This window comes from Plasmodium berghei (assembly GCF_900002375.2).
Source record: "Plasmodium berghei ANKA genome assembly, chromosome: 14".
NCBI classification, from domain to species: domain Eukaryota; phylum Apicomplexa; class Aconoidasida; order Haemosporida; family Plasmodiidae; genus Plasmodium; species Plasmodium berghei.
Genome location: NC_036172.2, coordinates 90,345 through 111,037, shown reverse-complemented (window position 1 = coordinate 111,037; position 20,693 = coordinate 90,345). Strand labels below are relative to the sequence as shown.

The following is a 20,693-nucleotide window of genomic DNA, read 5'->3' as shown; positions in this document are numbered from 1 at the left end:
AGGAGTCATATCTTTAGATTAATCGTTTAATTCCCATACAATTGCTTCTGGAAATGCATCAAGTAAATTATACATATTTTATCATTTATTACGAAAAAAAACGTTTGTACGTATTATAAATCTTATATTATTTTTCATCATATTGTTATTTCATATATTATTTCCTTAATATAACAAATATAAAAATTGATGTATGCTGTATGTCATTTTTTTAAAGTATGAATTTTTAATTTGAATCCCATACAAAATTTTGCTTATAAACTTTTTTATAGGCTCAATATATATAATACATATTATATTTAAATAATTATGAAGGATTTTATTTTTTATTTCGTTATTTTCATGGTTTATTGTATAAAAGAACATAAAATTAAATTAAAATAGCAAAAAAAAATTATTGAACTAAGGGATTTACAATTTTGGAAATATAGTGAATGGCGCGGAGCATATGGTGACTATATTATTATATATTTTAGATATTACTTTTGTGTATACATATATTTTTTTACTATGAATTATTATTAGTAAATATAATATTAACTTTTTATGTATATGCGTATATTGAATATATGCAATTTTGTTTACCTATTGCGCGTTTGTGCTTAATATTGAAACTTAGGTAATATACGTATCATTATGTAGTAATATAGTATATATATTAATTATATATTTTGGGGGCTTCGGTTTTTTGATAAAAAAAATAGGGCTTTAAGTGGTGTACATATGATAAATTCCGCCTTAAAATATTCTATTATATTTAAGCCTTATAAAAATGAACATAATAAAATACGTTAAGTATAAAATGGGAAGAATTAATTTTATTAATAGCCTTTAAAAATAACGTATCCACAACTATTAAGAATAATGTAATTGAAACTAATATAAAATGGTAATTTATTTAATAGTCCTTTATTAGGATTATAATATATATAATATATACTAATCTTTTGGGTGCTTCACAATATGTAACAACGTAAAATAATATTAATAATAAATACCGTAATAAAATAATATATAAAAATGTTATATATTTATAATAATATATGCATTACTTTTTTATAAATTTAAATTTTATGGCTTATATTTCCTATTGCAAAATTATGTAAATTGAGAACAAAAAAATTGAAAATTTACTTTGCATTTATATAACATTATTTTTATATTTTATAATATTTTCAAAAAAAAAAATAAAACTAAGGAAAGAATAATTATAACCATTCCTTAAGAATAATGCTTAATTCCCTTATTATTTCATAAAAGTAAGTCAAAAAAAAAATAAAAACAAAAAAATAAAAAATAATACTATATTTATAGGATATATATATTTGTATCATGATATGATTATGCATAAAATAGTGTTTTAAGTATTATTGTGTATGATTATAACTTCGCAATAAGAACCAATACAAATTCTATATGAACATGCTTGATAATAGTTATAAGAGTATATATAGAAGAAAGTAAAAAATATATATACATATAATAAGCAGATTAAGTTTGAATATATACTTTATATAGTGTACATGCTATATATATGGAAATATGTATGACACTAAAATTCTAATTTGAACATATAATCTATGTTGTATCCTCATACATATATTGAAACATATTGCTTTTTGTAATAAAATGCATTTTTGTTAATTCCTTTTATTAGTATAATTATGTGAAAAAGTGAGTATATTATGCATATACTTATTCCGAAAAAAATTATATGAATGTATATGCTTTTCAAAGATAAACTAAAAAAAAACATTATATATTTTTGTAGGCTATATATAGAAGTAATATAATTTAAACACAAAAATGGTTTCTGTAAAAAGTAAAATTCTTAAAAGCAATCCAAGCGACTTGGAAAGAGAAATTGCACAATGTTTGGTCGACATTGAATTATCAGCCTCCTCGGATATAAAGAATGATACCAAAGAAATAAAAATATTATCATGTGACTTAATAGAAGTTGAAAAAATAAAAAAAAAAACAATTTTAATCTACATCCCATATAAAATATATGCTACCTATGTAAGAAAAATACAAAGAAAATTAATTAATGAGTTAGAAAAGAAAACCAAAAAATATGTAGTACTAGTCGCAAAGAGAACCATATTAAAATCTAGGCAAAAAACAAAATCATTTAAAATATTACCAAGATCAAGAACTTTAACAAGCGTATATGATTCAGTTTTAGAAGATATTGTTTCTCCCAGTGAAATAATTGGAAAGAGGTAATAACCAAACAAATGAATTAATATAAAAACTATTAAATGATATATATGCATCGTTTTTTCTAAATTCATATGCAAATAGTATCCATATTGCATGTATGCACTTTGGGGATATTTTGTGAATTATTTTTAACATTATATATCATTTTCCTTGTTTTATCCTAATTTTTTTTTCATTTTTAGAATAAGTATGAAATCTGATGGGAAAAGAGTATTCAAAATAATGTTAGACCCAAAGGAAAGGCAACGAGATAATATTGACGAAAAACTTATTAGTTTTGCTGCTGTATATAAAAAAATCACAAAAAGAGATACTATATTTTCCTTACCACCATCAAATGAAAAATAAATGAAGAATATATATAATTTTTTTACACGAATTTTAAATTTAAGATCATATTATGAATACGTTTTAGCACCCTGCATATTTTACACATATAAAAATATCGCTAGTTAAATATATATTGAATTTTTTATAATTTTTACTATTTTCATAAATAATACTAACATACAAATAAGTATATTCTTTGCGCTTATGTATATTTATCAATGTAATAGAAGACAAAAAAATTAAAAAAAAACTGTAAAACTTAAAAAAAATTAATTAATTTAATAATTTTAATCAATATAATAAATTTAATATTATCATGAAGTCATTCGAAATATATTATTTTACAATGAATTAATTAAAGATGTTCAATAGAATGGCTATTTGTTTGACTGGTGTATATTTTGGTTTTAGGTTTTTTTATATAAATTTAAATATTAAAAAATATATACAATTAAAAATATGAACAAAAAATATTTTTTTAGACAAAAATGGTGTAATAATATAGATGTAATTAAAAATATTACAAATGTATTATATATACAATATTAATTAAAAAAAGTAAAACAATTTAATAAGGATGAATATTAATTTTATTATACTAATCAAGCACAAATAATTTACAATAGTAACAAATCGTTTTTTTGAATCAAATTAATAAATGGAGGGTGTTTAATTATCCATGCATAGGTATAGCATACAAATATCTGCCTATGTAATAATAACATTGCTATTCAGTCTATAGGCGGCCACGAACTATTAATAAGTTTCTCATCGTATTTGGTAATTTTATTTGCAATCAATGACATAAACTCTTGCTTTAAAAAGCTATTTTTTTTTTCCCATTTGGATATTATGCTCGCCCTGAAAAAAAATGAATATTTATATATAGGTGCGTTCATAAGGGACATAAATACATGCGCAAACACTAGTGTAAAGATAATATATGATCCTTACCTATTATTAATTTTGTTATTTTTTAATTCCACTATAAACCTCTTAATATTTTGTGTACTGCAATTAATAATGTTACTTGCAGTATGTGAATAAAATTTTTGGAACTTGAGCATTTTTGGAAACATTGACCCATTCAATATAAATAAGGCAATATAATTATAAAAGGCAATATCATTTTCATTTAATTCTTTTGTTATTATAGATAAATGATGAGAAGCGAGCAAATATATAGGTCTTGCGCAAACAATAATTTTGTCCTTTTCCATATCGTATGTAGGTGGTGGAATTTTTTCATATCCATTAATGTAAATACAAACATTTCTTATTTTCCCCAAGTCTGAATCACTAATATTTAGGCAATCAAACATGAGATATGAATTTTTATTCTTCATAATATAATTGTATAATATATATTGTGGGTATGGCCTAAATAGAAGGGAGACAAGAAAAATTTTATAGAATATGTAAAATGTGTAAATAAACAGGCTAGGAAGTGTATTGGAATTTACCCAAAAAATGGTATGAATGTAAAATGCTATTAAATTTTTTATTAATTTTTTTTGTATAATAGAATACATATATTTTATTATTTAACAACGCGGATCTTATGAAAACATTATAAAATGACTCAACGAAGATTAAATATTCTTACCTATTTTTATATAAGGCGGAATTCGAATTAATATATATAGGAGTGTTAATATTTTGAGTAAAATATGCTTTTTTATTGTTATAATTTTTTATTTGCAAGTTTCTTGTATACTCATTGTGTATTAAGTCAGAACGTATTGCCAAATGATCTATGAACCCTTGAAAAATTGCATAGTAAATAATTTTTTTTGATACTGGTGATATATCTTTTTCCAACATATCAAAAGTAATATTATGATTAAGTTTAAAATTAATTATTTTCATTAAATGATTTGAAAGTTTAAGTAGTTCATCCATTTTTTTTTTATCTAATTTCATATTATAACAAAATTGATCTCTTTCCTTTGAAAAATAAAAAGTGATACATAAGTTTAAATAAAAATCAATATCATTACTAAAATTGGACTTATATTCTTCAATCATGCTTATGCTTTTTTCACCATTATTCGAATTTTGATATGATGAATTATTATCTTCATGGGAACTATAGTCGTAAGAATCTGAACCATCAGATTGATCCCTTTGGTCATTGTTCTTTTTTAAAATTAAGTTCATTAAAATGTTATTTGATTTGCTAATGCTTCCATTAGCAGATTTATTATTATCATCGTTTCCATTTGTTTGCTTTCTTTTTTTTTTTTTTTTGCTGTTTTTATATTTTAAACTGAGTTTATAGTCATATGAAAAAATTGATTCGAGATACAAGCAAGAGACTAAAAGACAAGCTAACGGAATTGCACTAGTATTTTTTATAGATAATGATTTTAAACAAACATCGGTTAAAATTTTAGCATATCTAATACTGATTGGTGAAGATAAAATAAAATTTCCTACAAGTGTAATTCCTTTTTTATTTTGTGGATTAAACATATTTACATGATTTTGAATTCCTTGTTTTGAAGCTATTTTATCACTTAGATTTTTAAAAAGAAATTCAATATCTTTATACCCAAAATATATACAATTGAAATATATCAATCTTTTTCGAGCTTCTTGAAATTTAGAATGATCTGGTTTATTAATAAATGGAAACTTTTCAACATTTTCAATTTTAAAGCTTAACAAATATAAGATCAATGAATCAAGAGGGTAATTTAAAATTGGGACATCAGTATTATTTTTAAAAAAATAATTATAATAATTTGAAGAATATAGTTTATATACATGCCCCTTTTCCATTTCTATTTTCTTCTTATTTTTTTTATTATTTTTCAATAAATGTAATACTCGACCAGCCCGCCCTTTTCTTTGAAGTGCTGAACTTTTGCTTATGTTATCAATAATATAATAAGAATAATCGTTGACTGCTGAATATATTTTTTTTTTTTCTTTTCCAGAGTCAATAACATAACGAATGTTTGGTAAAGTGAGAGATGTTTCTGCAATATTTGTACTTAAAATACATACTCGTTCGTTATCCTTAGGGTTATTAAATAATTGCATTTGTTTTTTGATAGGTAAATTAGAATATAGTTTATAGACTGTAAGTTTACCTGATCCATCACTTCCTTTCCATATGGTTGATTCTTTTTTAGATTTTTCACTTTTGTTTTCCTTATATGAATTTTTCACGTTTTTTTTGTCATTGCTATTTTGATCGTTCTGATCAGTATCATCGGTGACATTTGAAAGCTCATTATTTTGGTCGTTTTCAGTTTTTCCATATGTTTTTTGATCGCTATCAAAATGACTGTTTTGGGGTATATTTTCATCAAATGAGCAAACTTCTTTTTCGAAAGTTTCAATTTCGTTACGTTCGCTACTTATTTCTTTTTCTGTATATACATATGCATTTGTATCATTGTCACTTGGAATTTTGGGCGAATTTTGATTTTTTGATATTTGTTCAGAAGAATTAAAGCTTATTTCTTCATTTTTCGAAGTTTCTTTCGATTCAAAATTATTTTTGAAATAGTTTTCAGTATCGTTTTCATTGCCATCAACTTTATTATTTGCATCACCCTCCTCACTGTCACTATCTTCATCATCTGATGCATCGAATATAATTGTTTTTTCTTTATTTTCATCTTGATCTTTAACGAAAAAGCTTATTCGCTCATTTTCAGTATTTTTTTCTTCGGGTAAATCGAATATCTCTAAATTTTCATCTGGATTACTTTCTATATGTTTTTTACTATTTTCAGAAAAAGTTGTATTTTCTATAATTTCTTTAGTCATTTTTAAATTATTAAGAGCGTTATATAATTGATAAATTTCTTCCTGGCTTGTTAAGAAAACTAATATACTTCCTGGGGGAAGTTTTTTATGAATTTGTATAATTTTTTTTTTAGCTTCTTCAACATAATTTTTTGGGGTATATGACAGAAAATGATCTACAACTGGGACTTTATCAGTTGGTATATTAATCGAAGTGTAATCTGTGAATATTTTATTTTCAAAAAGATTATTATCAGTAATGGTAGCAGACATTATTATAACTTTTAGGGGAATAATATCTGATTTATATGCAAAATATTTTTCTTTTCTAATTTTACATATTATAGATAAAAACCCTAAAATTAGATCCATATTTATACTTCGTTCATGAGCTTCATCTAATATTATGATACTATATTTTGATAAAACAAAATCGCTCATAATTTCTTTTAACAATATTCCTTCAGTCATAACTTTAATTTTACTATTTTTTAAAAAATTCGATTTTTCAAATCTAACTTGATATCCGGCAACATCTTTAATATTTAATTCTTCGTTTAATCGATTTGAAATACTTTTAACAGCAATTTTTCTAGGCTCTGTTATGCCAATTAAATAATTATTAGTGGAAAAACCATATTCATATGCAAACTGTGGAACTTGTGTTGACTTTCCACACCCTGTATCTCCGCTTATAAAAACAACATCATGGTTTAGTATGGCTTCAATTATTTCTTGTTCATAACCTACAACAGGTAATGATGACCTAAGTTTTTCTATATTTTCATTTCTATTTATGTTTACACGTTCGTAAAGGATTTTTCTTTCGCGAATTTTATCTTTTTCATTTACATTGTCATTCCCTTCATCTATTCGTTCATATTCTTTAATTTCAATACTTTGAATTTCTTTTTGACCACTGCCATTTTGATATAGTATCTTTCCTTCTTCATTGTAAAAGTTGATAGAACTTGTAACACTATCATCTTTAGATATTTCTGTATGATTATCTTCTAAATTCTCATCATTATTTTCGCTTGCTAGATCGTTACTTTTACTTCCTTCACTCTGGTCATTTTGTTTTTTATGATTAAATTGTTTTATCACTTTCGATTTTTTGGGGGGATTGTTTTCTTCTTGTTCAACTATAGATTCTAATTCTTTTTTATTTATACACTTTAAAAGCCTTTTCTTTCGCGCTTCCAGTTTATTTTTTGCGATTTTTAGATTGTTTGGTAAATCGATATTCATTTGTTCATATGCCTTGAGCAATTTATCTAAGTGTTCTTGATTTTTTTCTCTTTTATCTTTAACATTGGTGTGTGTCATAATGTTATGACCCTTATTATTTAAGTTAAATTGCTCTATTTTTTTAAAAAGCAATTTTTTCTCTGATTCCTTGTTTTTTTTAAGTTTATTTTTTAATGTTTTCATTATTTGTTTTTTCGATAATATACCTAGAGATTGCAAATGGCTATTCAAACAAAGACCACTTATATTATTTTGCCCTTTTGATTTACTGTTATTCTTATTGTCAACAGTTTGTTTTCTGTTTAAGTTTTCTGCATGTTCATCTAAGCCATTGTTAAACTTTTGCTTAGTATGTTCTCTTTTTGTAATCGAAGTTGATTGATCTTTATTTTCACAAATCTGGGATAAATCATTGTTATTAATTAATGCATTGTTTTTCAAACCATCCAAAGATTTTATATTACATTTAGTAATTATTTTTTTTATTTTCTTTATTTGTTTTTCTTTTTTTTTTCTATTTCGTTCTTCATATTCTAACTGTTTTCGCTCTTTTCTTGTTAATTCCTTATTTTGTGATAATACATCCGTTTCCAGTTCATTTTTTTCAAAGTTTTCTACTTTATTTATATACTTACTACCTGATTCGCAGTTTTCATATTCCATTTTTCTCCTTTTTTTTATATTAAAATGGACAAAAATATTGGAATGCACAAAAAGTAATTGTAGCTAATTATGTAGCATTTTTATAATAAAAAAGGAGGTATTAAATATAATTGTTAGAAAAAACGTAGTTTTTAATATACGAAAAAAATGATCAAATTTTCTAGGCAACACAAAACATCACTATAATAAAAAAATACATGTAATATAGGTTGAAATATAACATTTAAATGCAACGGATATAGTACAAAAATAAATGCGAATGTGGATATGGGAGTAAAAATAAAAATAATTATGTTTAATAAGCCTATTTAATTTTATGGTGATATAAAAAGTTGACGCGCAAAAATAAATATATTTTTTATTTTGTTGCCATAAATATATATATATATATATATATATATATATAACATGAAATATTTTTATATTTTTCTTAATATATATTTATAAAAAAATTTTACGTATATATTTAATCTTATAAAGGATATTTTTTATTTCTTTGTGTTTGATATTTATAAGGAAAACAACTAGTTTCATAAAATATAGTATGCATATGGCGACTCTAAAAAAGATGTTTCAATGAAATTTAATATATTGATAAATAACTGAATAAATAGTTTAGTAAACCAATAAACGAATAAATGATTACATATCGAGGCACACAAATGTAAGATTTATATAACCATAAAAATTAAAATATATATTAACTGAGAGTAAGACGGTATCATACGCTTTTTGATATTTACTGATATATGTTTTATTCCATAAGAAAAGATAAAAAAATTATTGAAATGTATTGAAATATTGAAGGCTAGTAGATATTAATTGGAAAGTATTTGTGATATATATTTGTACAGACCTCATTTGGGATTGTATATCAAATTATTTTGCCAATCACAGAATAACAGGTTGTACATATACCTTAAATACAAAATAGAAATAGTAAAAATATTAATAAAAAATGATTGAAGGTAAAATAGGACCGCGAGTAATAAAATATGAAGATAGCACAAATAAAAATTTTATAAGGAAATATTTAATAGATGTTAAAAATGAATTTATAGAAAAACAAATGAGAGCATTATATGAGTGTCGAGAAGTATATAAAGATGATGTAGATGAAGTACTAAATATTCTTACTTATGCTTTAGAAAATAATGACAGCGTTTTATTAAGGCATGAAATTGCATATGTAATAGGGCAAATAAGTAATGAAAAATCTAATGATCTTTTAATTAAATTGTTAAGTGATAAAGAAGAAAATTTAATGGTTAGGCATGAAGCTGCTGAAGGGTTAGCCGCAATTGGTAGCGATTCAAATATAGAAGTTATACAAAGATTTATAAACGATGAACAAATAGAAGTTAGAGAAACTTGTGAATTAGCTTTAAGTTCATTAATTGAAAAAAATAAATACACAGTGTGTTCATGTTCTAATAAAAATATTATAAAGGATGCAATAAAAGAAAAAAGAAGTGAAGAATTTGTTTCTAAAAAATTTAATACAATTGATCCAATTGTATTTACATTAAATAGTAATGATAACTTTGTCAAATTAATTGAAGATTTAAATAATGTTAATAATCCTTTAAAATTGCGATATGAAGCGTTATTTAAATTGAGAGACATGGAATCAGAGGATTCTATAAATGCTTTAGGGGAAGCTTTATTAAGAGACAAAAAATCAGCCATTTTTAGGCATGAGGTTGCATTCGTACTAGGGCAAGCATTACGTTTAAATTCTTTAAAATATTTATTGTCATCTTTGAAAAATGACAAAGAGCATGAAATGGTAAGGCATGAAGCTGCTTTAGCATTAGGTTCTTTAGGAAGCTTAAATTTAAATTCGAAAGAATATAAAGATGCGCAAGATGTTATTATAAACACTTTAAAAAATTATTCAAAGGATGGCTGCAGGGTTGTTGCCGAAAGTTGTTTGGTTGGGCTAGATTATATAGCGGAAAATTTGAACATTGCAATAGAAATAAATTAATGTGTGTATTATAACACCACGTGCACATCAATTTATTCGTTCATTAACGTATTTTTTATATCTATTGATATGTTTATTCGTTTATTATTTTTATTTTATGATTGTTTTTTTAACGATACGAATTGCTATATTGGCATTTCCTGATATTTCTAAAATGCTTTTTTTCTTTTACTTTCATTCATGGTTAATTTTAATGAAAGTTTAAACTTTTCAATTGATAAATTTTATACATTATAAATAAATTTGAAAGGGAAAAAACGATGAAGTTTTTATATAAAATAAAACAGAGATGCATATGCGAAATAAAAATGAGGAGCTATGCTTTAAAAGAGTTCCATCAAGTTTTACTTTTTTGTTTTGCAATAGTTGGTTATGCCATATATTTGCACACTTTTTTATATATATTTATTATTGATGTATTTGATTTTTTTTTATGACACATAGATATATGCATGCGTGAAGTATCATGAAAATATCTTTAATTTCCCCACATGTGCCAATTATAAAAAGGATATATAGCAGTCTTTTTTTTTATTAGTGAATGAATAATTTCTTATAACCAAAATAACATTGAAAAAAAAATAAGCCTGCATTTATTTAAACTTAAAGAAATGGGTTCCTAGATATTTTAAAATATAATTGAAGTATAGTGTGAGATTATAAAGTGTACGCATTTTTATAATAATGTAATATAATGGTAATTAATAGCTTACAAAAAAGGGAAAAATAAAATAAAACTTGATTTATAATAAATTTATGTATATGTAAATGTATATATTAATTATATATATAACGTAAGAATATTTGTTGATTTAGAAAAATACATTGAAAGAAATATTATTAAAAAAAATTACCTAAGGTGATCATAAGCTATGTGGAATGTAAATGCGCTTACATATATTACGTATTATATGAATATGCTTATGTGGTGTTTTATGATAATTAGCTATAAAAATAAATAAAGTGTTTTTAAATATATGTTAAAATGTTTTACTGTTTTTATGAAATATAAATAGTTAAATAAATATATATATGTAATCAAGAAAAACGGAAAGCAGCAATAACACTACTACTAATAAACACTATAATTGATTCAATTAATTTACGCTAAAAAAAATTAATGATGCATAATAAAAAATAAACACTATACATATATTAAATAAAAGAGAAATGGCATTATTAGATGTCATAGGAGCGCGTGCTTCCTTTTGCGAATGATATAGATTGAATAATACAAATAGTTATATTAATTTCTTTAAATTATTTTGGGTATTTTTTTTTATTTATTAAATATTCTCAATATATATATACATATATAAAATATAGGAAAAATAGAACAATCAGATGATAAATGAAATGCAATTACGTAGACACTAATAAAGGTGTAAATACGTACCGAATAATGAAAGTTTGTATTTTTATTTGGAACACATAATGTCTTTAATTAAACAAAATTAACTCATATAAAGATATGAATATTACACATAAGTAAAATATTTTCAATTTTTTAAGTATTTAAATAATTTTTTTTGTAATCCGTATACAGTAAACAAATATATTTGTCCACAATATTGACAAATGCCATAATTAGATAAAGATGTTTTGTAAAAATATGAATGCAACACAAATTTTCATTTACCTTTAAAGAATTAATTTTTCATGCTTGACATAAGTATTATAAGCATGCGTTGTGCGTGTGTATATTTAATCCTCATAAAACATATAACACATTTGTCAAAAAAAACATAATTTATGATTATTTCATGCATTCAAAAATAGGGAAACGCATATAGAGTAAAATATATCGATATAAAGTGCGTGTTTAAATGGATAATAATGCAGATGGGAAATCAAAAGGCGTCAAGAACACTAAATTTTTTGAGTTATTAAAAGGATGCATTAAAAGAGTCAATGTTAGTGATTTGTATAAAAGTTCTATTGAATCATTTTTCGAAAAAACAAAAGAACCTAATATTGATATTAATCATATAATATGCAAGAATGCCTATGAAGATGTTGTTTATTTTTTTTACACAAATGTAATTGGTGAAAAACACGAATTTCTCGTTTCCATTCTTGATGATGACGCTTATAATAAAAAAAATAAATTGGAAGATATTAAAGAAAATATAAAAAAAAATAAATTAGATTATTATGAAAAGTTAAATAAATTAAAAAATATAATTCTTGAAAATATAGAGAACTGTCAAAAATGCTTAATGGTATATTACGTTCTTCAAAAGAAATTTATAGAGAGTATTTTTTCAGTTATAAAAAATGATGAAAATTTAATAAATATAATAAAAAATGAATTATTTAAAAAAAATTTTTACCGAGTTATTAATAAAATTGTTTGTCCTATAAATAGTAATAAAGTATATTCAATTATATTAGAACTAATGCTAAATGGGTCGAAAATATTTCAAGTAGACAGTGATTATCAGTTAGATATAAATAAAATAAATAAGGAAAATACGAAATTATTTATTGAAAACTTTTTAAAGTTAGATGATAAAAAAATGTATAATATTATAAAAAAGTATGCAGACGACGAATCATTATATTTTTTCTGTGATATTTTATATAAAGAATTTAAATCCAATAAGAAATTGTTAATAGAAATTAATGAAGCGTTATATAATAAGGCTGGGTGTAGTAAAAATGATGAGAATGAAGATGTTTGCATAATTTCTGATAATTTGGGATATAATGGTAATAATAAAAAAGCAGAGCAAGGAACAACTATTAAACATGCCAAAAATGAAAAAAAAAATGTAAACATATTTCCTTACATTTATTCGCATATATTTCTTCTGTTAAAACACATTGCGGTGGAAGACGGAATCAAGAAGGTTTTGAAGGAAAAGATAATCCTTTATTCCTTAATGTTAAATTCATTAAGATACTCAGATAATTTTATACAATTAATTATTTTTAAAATTATTCATAACACATTTATAAATGACGAAAATTTTTTTTCTAACGACGCAACTAAAAAACTGATATCTTCCATATTTTTATATTGGATAAAATTGTCAGATGGTTGTATTATTAAAATGCTTAACAGCAATTTGTCTGAGGAAATCACTTATTCGAATAAGCCAAAAAAGGAGGATAATTTTTTAAAAAATAGTATTAGAGATTATGATATATTTAAATATATGCAATGCTTATTATGTGGAATACATTTATTATTTCACATAAAAAAAAAAAATGCACAAATTATTGATAATGGCGAAAACAGCAGAAGCAGCAATAATAATAGTAACAGCAAAATAAAAACATCGTCAAATATATTAAAGAATGAAAGTAGTAATAATACGACATATGTATTAGATGAAGAAAGTGCAAAAAGTTTTTACTTAAATAAATTTATTATTAACAATGAAAGTAATGCGTATTTCATATGGGTTTTATTTCAAGATCATATGGAAATAATTAATAATTTACTAAATTTGTCATTCAAAGTTTTGTATTTTTTGAACAATTTTAAATTATATATTGCAAAAAATGCAAATATAAAAAATAAATATTTTGAATTGGCGTCTACTTATGCTTGCATAAACATTATTTATAACATCCTTGATATGAATAAAAAATCATATATTCATTCATTTGAAGTGGATGAATATACAAAAAATTTGTATAAAAAAAAATTAAAAGAAAATTGTGTGATTTTTGAGAATATTGCTATATATTCCCTTTCCCCTCTTATTTATAGCAAGGATTATTACGTTCGTTTGTTTTCAATAAAGGTTCGTGCATTCATTACATATATTATGAGAAGGAGAATAATATGCATGGTCATGAGTTTTTTCGTTGATGTATATTATATGTATGTGTGCATCTATTTATATTTAATAAGTTAATACAAATATATGTCATATTTTCATATTTCTATACACATATGCTTGCATTTCATTTATATCAGGTGTTGTCTATCATTTTATCTGATTCAAATATCCGCGATTCGTTGGAAAAAAATATTATTTTTGGGATTTTTGATTCTTTAGTGAGTATAAAATTTTCCAACGACATACTGCAAAAAAATGAAGAAAAGCTTGTGGTAAACAATTTATTATTACACATATTTAAGGCCAATATAAAAGATAATACATATTCAAATAAGGTAACAAATATAATATTTAGTGATAAAAAAAATGAACTAATAAAATACCTGGTACATGTTTGTGATGAGGATTTTAATTTAATAGAGTTGAAGCATATATTTGAGCATTTCTTCGTTTTATTTATAAAAATAATAAATATTGTGATAAATAGAGTTGAACAAGTATTACCAATTGAAAAATATAAAGATTTATTTATGAATGTTTATAGCGTTATTGAAATATTTATGAACGAATTAAAAAAGGAAAAGAATAAGAAATTAATATTATATTTTTTGCCCCAAACCATATATTTATGTCATTTAATTTCAAATGGTATATATAAAGCAAAAGTTCATTCAGCTATATCTTTTCTTACATACGTTTTTAATACAATTAAAAATATTGAAAGTAGTTTATCATCTATTTATGACGATTTAATTAATTTGAGTCATTTATATGAAGAAATACATGACGAAGAAATATGCTATAGTAGTGATAATGATAAAAAAGAAACCAAAGACATCAATATTTTGTATTTTTATAATAAAATATATAATATTGAACTTGAAGAAAAACCCCAGAATACAAAGGACGTTAATTTTGGTGGTATCATTAGCAGAAACACCAACATCGCTAATGGGGAAACAAATGTAATCACTATTACTAATTGCAGCAATAAAGATGATAATAAAAAAAATATAAACGATATGACTAAAAATAATAAGTTTGATAATCTGCAAAAATTAATAAAAAAATGTGAAAAATATAGAAATATACGGATAATGAAAAACAAAGAAAATGATAAAATGATCTACAAATATATAAATTGTTTTTTTTTTTTATGTGTAAGTAATACAAATAAGAAAACGAAAAAAAATATAATAAAGGCATTCGATTTGATTATTAAATATATTATGAAAGATGAATATAAAATGAATAGATCAAAGAATAAAAGTAAAATTTTAACATTGCCACTTATAATTATTAAAGATATGAAAAATGAAGAAAAAAGATATAATTTAATTATTGGCCCTTATGATTATATATTAAAGTGTTATATAATAGATTTGTTTAAGTGTAAAAAATACTTGGTGCTATTTTTGTTATCTATATTAAATTTTACTAACACCATGATATTGTTTTTAAAAAGAAAGGATTTTATAGATAATAGTGCAAGTGAAAAATTAAACATGTTAGATTGTTTTATATTAGTAAATTCGAAAGCATGGTTTTATTTAAATGTTACAATAAAATGTTTGAGTAAATATATGGACAGAAATAATTGTGATCACATTTTATTACGAATTATTAATTTAATAATTGATAACATTTGGAAAATTATTATATACATTTTTTATAGTGTTAAAATAAAAGATTTTGCTATAAAAATAAAAACGTGTGGAATAAATGTCTATGTAAGAGATGCGCTTTTGCTATTTTTAAAATTTTATTCCACATGGATGTTATTTATAAAAAAATTTGCAAAGGCGGAGAAATACCTTTCTTTAAATAATATTTTACCGGATTTATTTTTCAAAAAATTATCTTTTTTAAGTTGTCAAATATTAAGTTTTTTTCAATTTATTGAATCAAATATGTGTTTAATAACTGACAATGAAACGAATATATTTCTTTTATTTAAGCAAAAGGAAATTATTAATACCATTTTAGAATCATTGATATATTTGATAAAAATGAAAGAGTCAACTAGTTATGAAAGCTGCTTAAATAACATTATGCAATATAAATTAAAATTAAAGACTTTGCAACTTCCACAATGTGCTCATGAAATACTGGCTTTGTGGGAATACAAAAATATTTTTAATAAAACTAAAGAAATTTTATTGAATCAAATTCAAAACAATGATTTATCATTGAGGAGTAAATTGGAAGAAGACGGTCCATTGAAAATAAGTAAGTTGAATATTCAAAAAAAAGGAAAGCTAAAGAAGATAATAGTAAAATTATTAAAATGTAATACTGTAAATAAGTCTTTTAAAGAATGTTTACTGCACGATATTTACTATTGCAAGGAAATGCATTTTTCCATTAATGTGTTCAAACTCATTTGTGTATGTTTATGCGCAAATGTATATAGCGATATATAGATATATTTTTTCTTCCATATTTTTTAGATAAAGAAGTTACTGATTTATCGCGAAAAGATGAACGCGCATTCCATGTTTCCAATTCTAAAAAAATTGATATTAAGGAGGATGTCTTTCTAAATTATGAGCAGGATAAATCAAGATCTGGCATTAAATCCAATTTAACTTGCAGCAATGGTATTTTAAAAAATAAAGGAGTAGCAAAAGAAAATACGGAGAAAGAAACTGGAAGAAAGGAAGATGCTACTACGGGTGTATTAAAAAAAGAAGAAGCATTGGAAAAAGCGAAAAAAATATTAGAAAAAAATGCTTCACTAAAAACACAGAAAAGAGCTATCGTATTGAATGAAAAAAATTCAGAAATAAATAAGCATCAATACTTTAAAGAGATGAGAGAAAAAAGAATGGAAATAGAAAATACTATTAATAAATACTATATTATGTTGCAGGAGTTTCTAGAATGGGACTTTTACGATTTAGAAACTTTGGATAAATACAAAAATTGCATTAATGAAGAAATTCCAACACGCTTTAGAAATGAGGACGAATACCACAAGTATATTTAATATAAATAAAAATAAATAAAGAAAATAAATTATTATTATGGGGAGAGAAATGATCAAGATATAGTGAATAAATATGTCACCTAAGTTGTTTATATATATATAACTATACACATATTCCGTTTTTTTGCTTTTATTTTAGATTTTTTAGGCCGATGGTCTTGGAGGAATGCAGATGCTGTATATTAAACAAGATGGTTGGAGACACATACAAATTTATTATTAATGTTATAGGGAAAAAAAAAACGTCATATTGGTTAATATGGAATATTTCGGCATCTAATGAAAATAAGACAAGTCTTGAGAATTTGAAACCAATGGATCTAATAGTTTTAATTCCATATGAAGGTGGTAGTGATAGTTTACGAAATGATGATAATGGAAATATTAGATATGATGAATTAAAAGAAATTATGAAATCTCAAAAGCACATTCTTGGATTAGTAGATGTTGCTTCTAGCAAGACAGAAAATATTTATGACATAAAATTAATAAACGAAGATAATTTTCCTTTGAAAATCGAAAAGGGAAAAAATAGATTAAATTTAAATTGTATAACATATAATAAATATCATGCATATTTTATTTGTAGCTTAATAACAAATATAAGAGAATTTCAAAGCGTGTACGGAAGTAAGAGTTCACCTTTATTCAATACAATTTTGAATCCTATAGAAGGTAATAATAAGGAGACATCTGAAAAAAAACATGGATATAAAAATGTTAATCAAAATAAAGATAAAATGATTAATGAAAAAAAAGAAAACTTAAATAATTATGAAAAGTTCATATTGGAGAATATGAAACATTGCAATATGTTAAATGCATCACAAATTGATGCTGTTAAATTAGTTTTTTTAAATAAAAATAGCATTTCCCTAATACAGGGTCCCCCAGGAACTGGGAAAACAAAAACTGTCATTGGTATTATATCTGCATTATATGCATTAATGAATGATAATAATAGTGTTCTAAAGAATGGAAAACAAGTAAACATAAAAGAGACGGTTTACAATAATGAAGGGAATGGAAATAATAAAAAGAAAATTTTGGTGTGCTCTCCATCAAATTCTGCTATAGATGAAATTGCTAAAAGAATCTTGAATGAAGGTTTAATAAATTTTATGAGGGAAAATAATGGTAAAAAGAACAGTATCAACAATAGTGACGATAGTGATATTTTAGATGATAATAATGCTAATTACATAAATAAAAAGTATAATAAAAAAAGTGGCACATTGTTTACTGATAAAAGACGCGATAATAAATATCATAAAATCCCATATTTTAAAAAACAAACTATTATACCTAAATGCATTCGAATTGGATTATCGAAAAAAACTGATAAAGAAATTCAACCAATTTCTTTAGATTACATATTTAATAAAAGGAAAAATGCAAAGCAAAATGCTTATGAAGATCATTTTAATAATCGAAAAAATTTTATTTCCTTTTCTCTTAAAGCAATCGATTTTACCTTAAATAAAATGAAAGAAGTAAGAGATAAATTAAACTACAATAGTTCAAAAAAATATTGTATAGACGTTAATGACACAAAATATAATAAAGAATCATGTGAAAAGGTTGAAAATATAAATAATTTTTTTTCAGAAGAAATAATAAATAATGTTGATGAAAAATACTTGGAAAAATTATTGTATTTATTTAATGAATCGCATTCACATTATGAATGGAGTTTCGATAAATTAAATTCAGAAAATAGTATTTTTGAAGAAAGGAAAAAAATACTAATTGAAACAGATAAAGAAGTTGGTGCTTTTTATTCAAATATTAATAAAGATAATATGGTTTTAGAAAGTGATGTTATATTTAGCACATTATCTGGTAGTGCATCGCCAATTTTAGAAAATATCGAATTTGAATATTTAATAATAGATGAAGCTTGCCAATGTGTGGAATTAAGTTGTTTAATACCATTTCGATTGAAAGTAAAAAGTATTATTATGGTTGGAGATCCAAAGCAGTTGCCAGCTACTGTATTTTCCGAAGATTGCAAAAGATATGGTTATAGTAGATCATTGTTTGAAAGGCTATTATTATGCAAAATTCCAAGTGTTTTATTAAATGTTCAATATCGTATGAGACCAGAAATATGTTATTTTCCTAATAAATATTTTTATAATGGATTAATAAAAAATGATGAGAGTTTAATGAATAAGCCATTGTTTTATTTACATTATTTAAATATATTAGGGTGTTATAAATTTATTAATATACAAGGTATTGAATCAATTACACACCATAAATCGTATATTAACTATGCTGAGGCTTATTTTATATTTAGATTAATAGTGCATATTCAAAATATGATGGAAAATAAAGATAATGCTAGTCCAATACCTCGGTGTTATAAATTATCCATTAATTTTAATCTCAAAGATATTGGTATTATTTGCCCATACCAATCTCAAGTGCATTTAATTAGAAAATTGTTTGAAAATAATTTCCCAGATAATGAATATCCAGAAGTGTCAACTGTAGATGCCTTTCAAGGAAGAGAAAAAAATATTATAATTTTTTCATGTGTTCGATCATACTTGCAAGCTATGGAATGTTTAAAAAATAACAATGAAATGAATACTTATAAAAATAAGAAAAATAAATATTTAGATACAAAAAATTTGGATGAAGATTCAGATGATTTACATAAAATAAAGTGGATAAATAACAATTCTATAAATAACAAAAATAGCTTTAAAACAATACAAAAATATGGGAATAATATTGGATTTTTAAAAGATGAAAGAAGATTAAATGTTGCCCTTACAAGAGCAAAAGATTCTTTATGGATAATAGGGGATAAAACAAATTTACAAAAAAACTCTACATGGGATTCTTTAATAAAAAACGCAATTGCAAGAAATTGCTATGTAAATTTGAATTTAAACTTTGATAGAAGCACCAAAGATGAAAACATCGAAGATATAATAAATAATTTTTTTTTAAAAATGGATAACATGACAAAAGATGATCAAAACTGGAAAAATGATGAAAATGATATAAATAACGATACGAATAGTGAAATATTTAATTCGTCTAATTCGGAATATAGCATTAAGAGGAACAAAAAAAATAATGGATATTATGTTAAAGAAAGAATCCACCAAAAAAGTAATGACGAAAATGACAATATTAAAAGCAAACATAAATATAAAAGACAAATGAAATTGAATCATAAAAATGAAATAGAATTCAGTTTTAGTAGAGTATATATAGGTAACCAAAATTATGAAAAGAACCAACAAAGCGATAAGTTAATTAAGGATAATTTATATTTTGAAAAAAAAAATGGAAATAAAAGAAGAGTAAATGATAATTTTAATGAATTTGATGAGGCCAATATGATTTTAAAAAAAACGAAACACTATTAATTGGGATAATATATATATATGCTTAAATATTTGTTTATATATACAAAATCAACGAGTATTGCTTACGTTTAAATTGATAGAGCGTAAAGGTAGGAATAAAGATATTTTTGGACTATTAGAGAAATGAATTTATAAGAGAATATTTATCTTTTTGGATATTTATCAGTGTTTGGCTAATAGAGCATGTCATTTTTTGTTTTATTAAATAAATAAATATCGATGTGTAAACCAAGCATGTGAGCATATGCACATATATTAGCTAATAAAATAGCTCCTTATAACTATTCCCAAGTATAAAT

General features: G+C 23.3%; 4 protein-coding genes across 4 annotated transcripts; 3 read left to right on the top strand and 1 right to left on the bottom strand.

Moving 5' to 3' along the window:
• Window positions 1-1,806: 1,806 nt before the first annotated feature.
• PBANKA_1401300 (40S ribosomal protein S7, putative) lies at window positions 1,807-2,574 on the top strand (the record flags this gene model as incomplete). Its single annotated transcript, XM_034567327.1, has 2 exons — window positions 1,807-2,225; window positions 2,409-2,574. The coding sequence occupies 2 exons, from the start codon at window positions 1,807-1,809 to the stop codon at window positions 2,572-2,574; spliced, it is 585 nt and encodes a 194-aa protein (XP_034423835.1).
• Window positions 2,575-3,287: 713 nt separating this feature from the next.
• On the bottom strand, window positions 3,288-8,232 carry PBANKA_1401200 (ATP-dependent RNA helicase DHR1, putative; the record flags this gene model as incomplete). Its single annotated transcript, XM_034567326.1, has 3 exons — window positions 3,288-3,417; window positions 3,511-3,936; window positions 4,163-8,232. The coding sequence occupies 3 exons, from the start codon at window positions 8,230-8,232 to the stop codon at window positions 3,288-3,290; spliced, it is 4,626 nt and encodes a 1,541-aa protein (XP_034423834.1).
• A 958-nt stretch (window positions 8,233-9,190) lies between these two features.
• PBANKA_1401100 (deoxyhypusine hydroxylase, putative) lies at window positions 9,191-10,222 on the top strand (the record flags this gene model as incomplete). Its single annotated transcript, XM_034567325.1, has 1 exon — window positions 9,191-10,222. The coding sequence occupies one exon, from the start codon at window positions 9,191-9,193 to the stop codon at window positions 10,220-10,222; it is 1,032 nt and encodes a 343-aa protein (XP_034423833.1).
• Window positions 10,223-12,048: 1,826 nt separating this feature from the next.
• On the top strand, window positions 12,049-20,394 carry PBANKA_1401000 (conserved Plasmodium protein, unknown function; the record flags this gene model as incomplete). The annotated part of the gene is made up of 4 exons (XM_034567324.1): window positions 12,049-13,977; window positions 14,154-16,245; window positions 16,467-16,995; window positions 17,145-20,394. 4 exons carry the CDS (start codon window positions 12,049-12,051, stop codon window positions 20,392-20,394), a joined length of 7,800 nt encoding a protein of 2,599 aa, XP_034423832.1.
• Window positions 20,395-20,693: the final 299 nt, after the last annotated feature.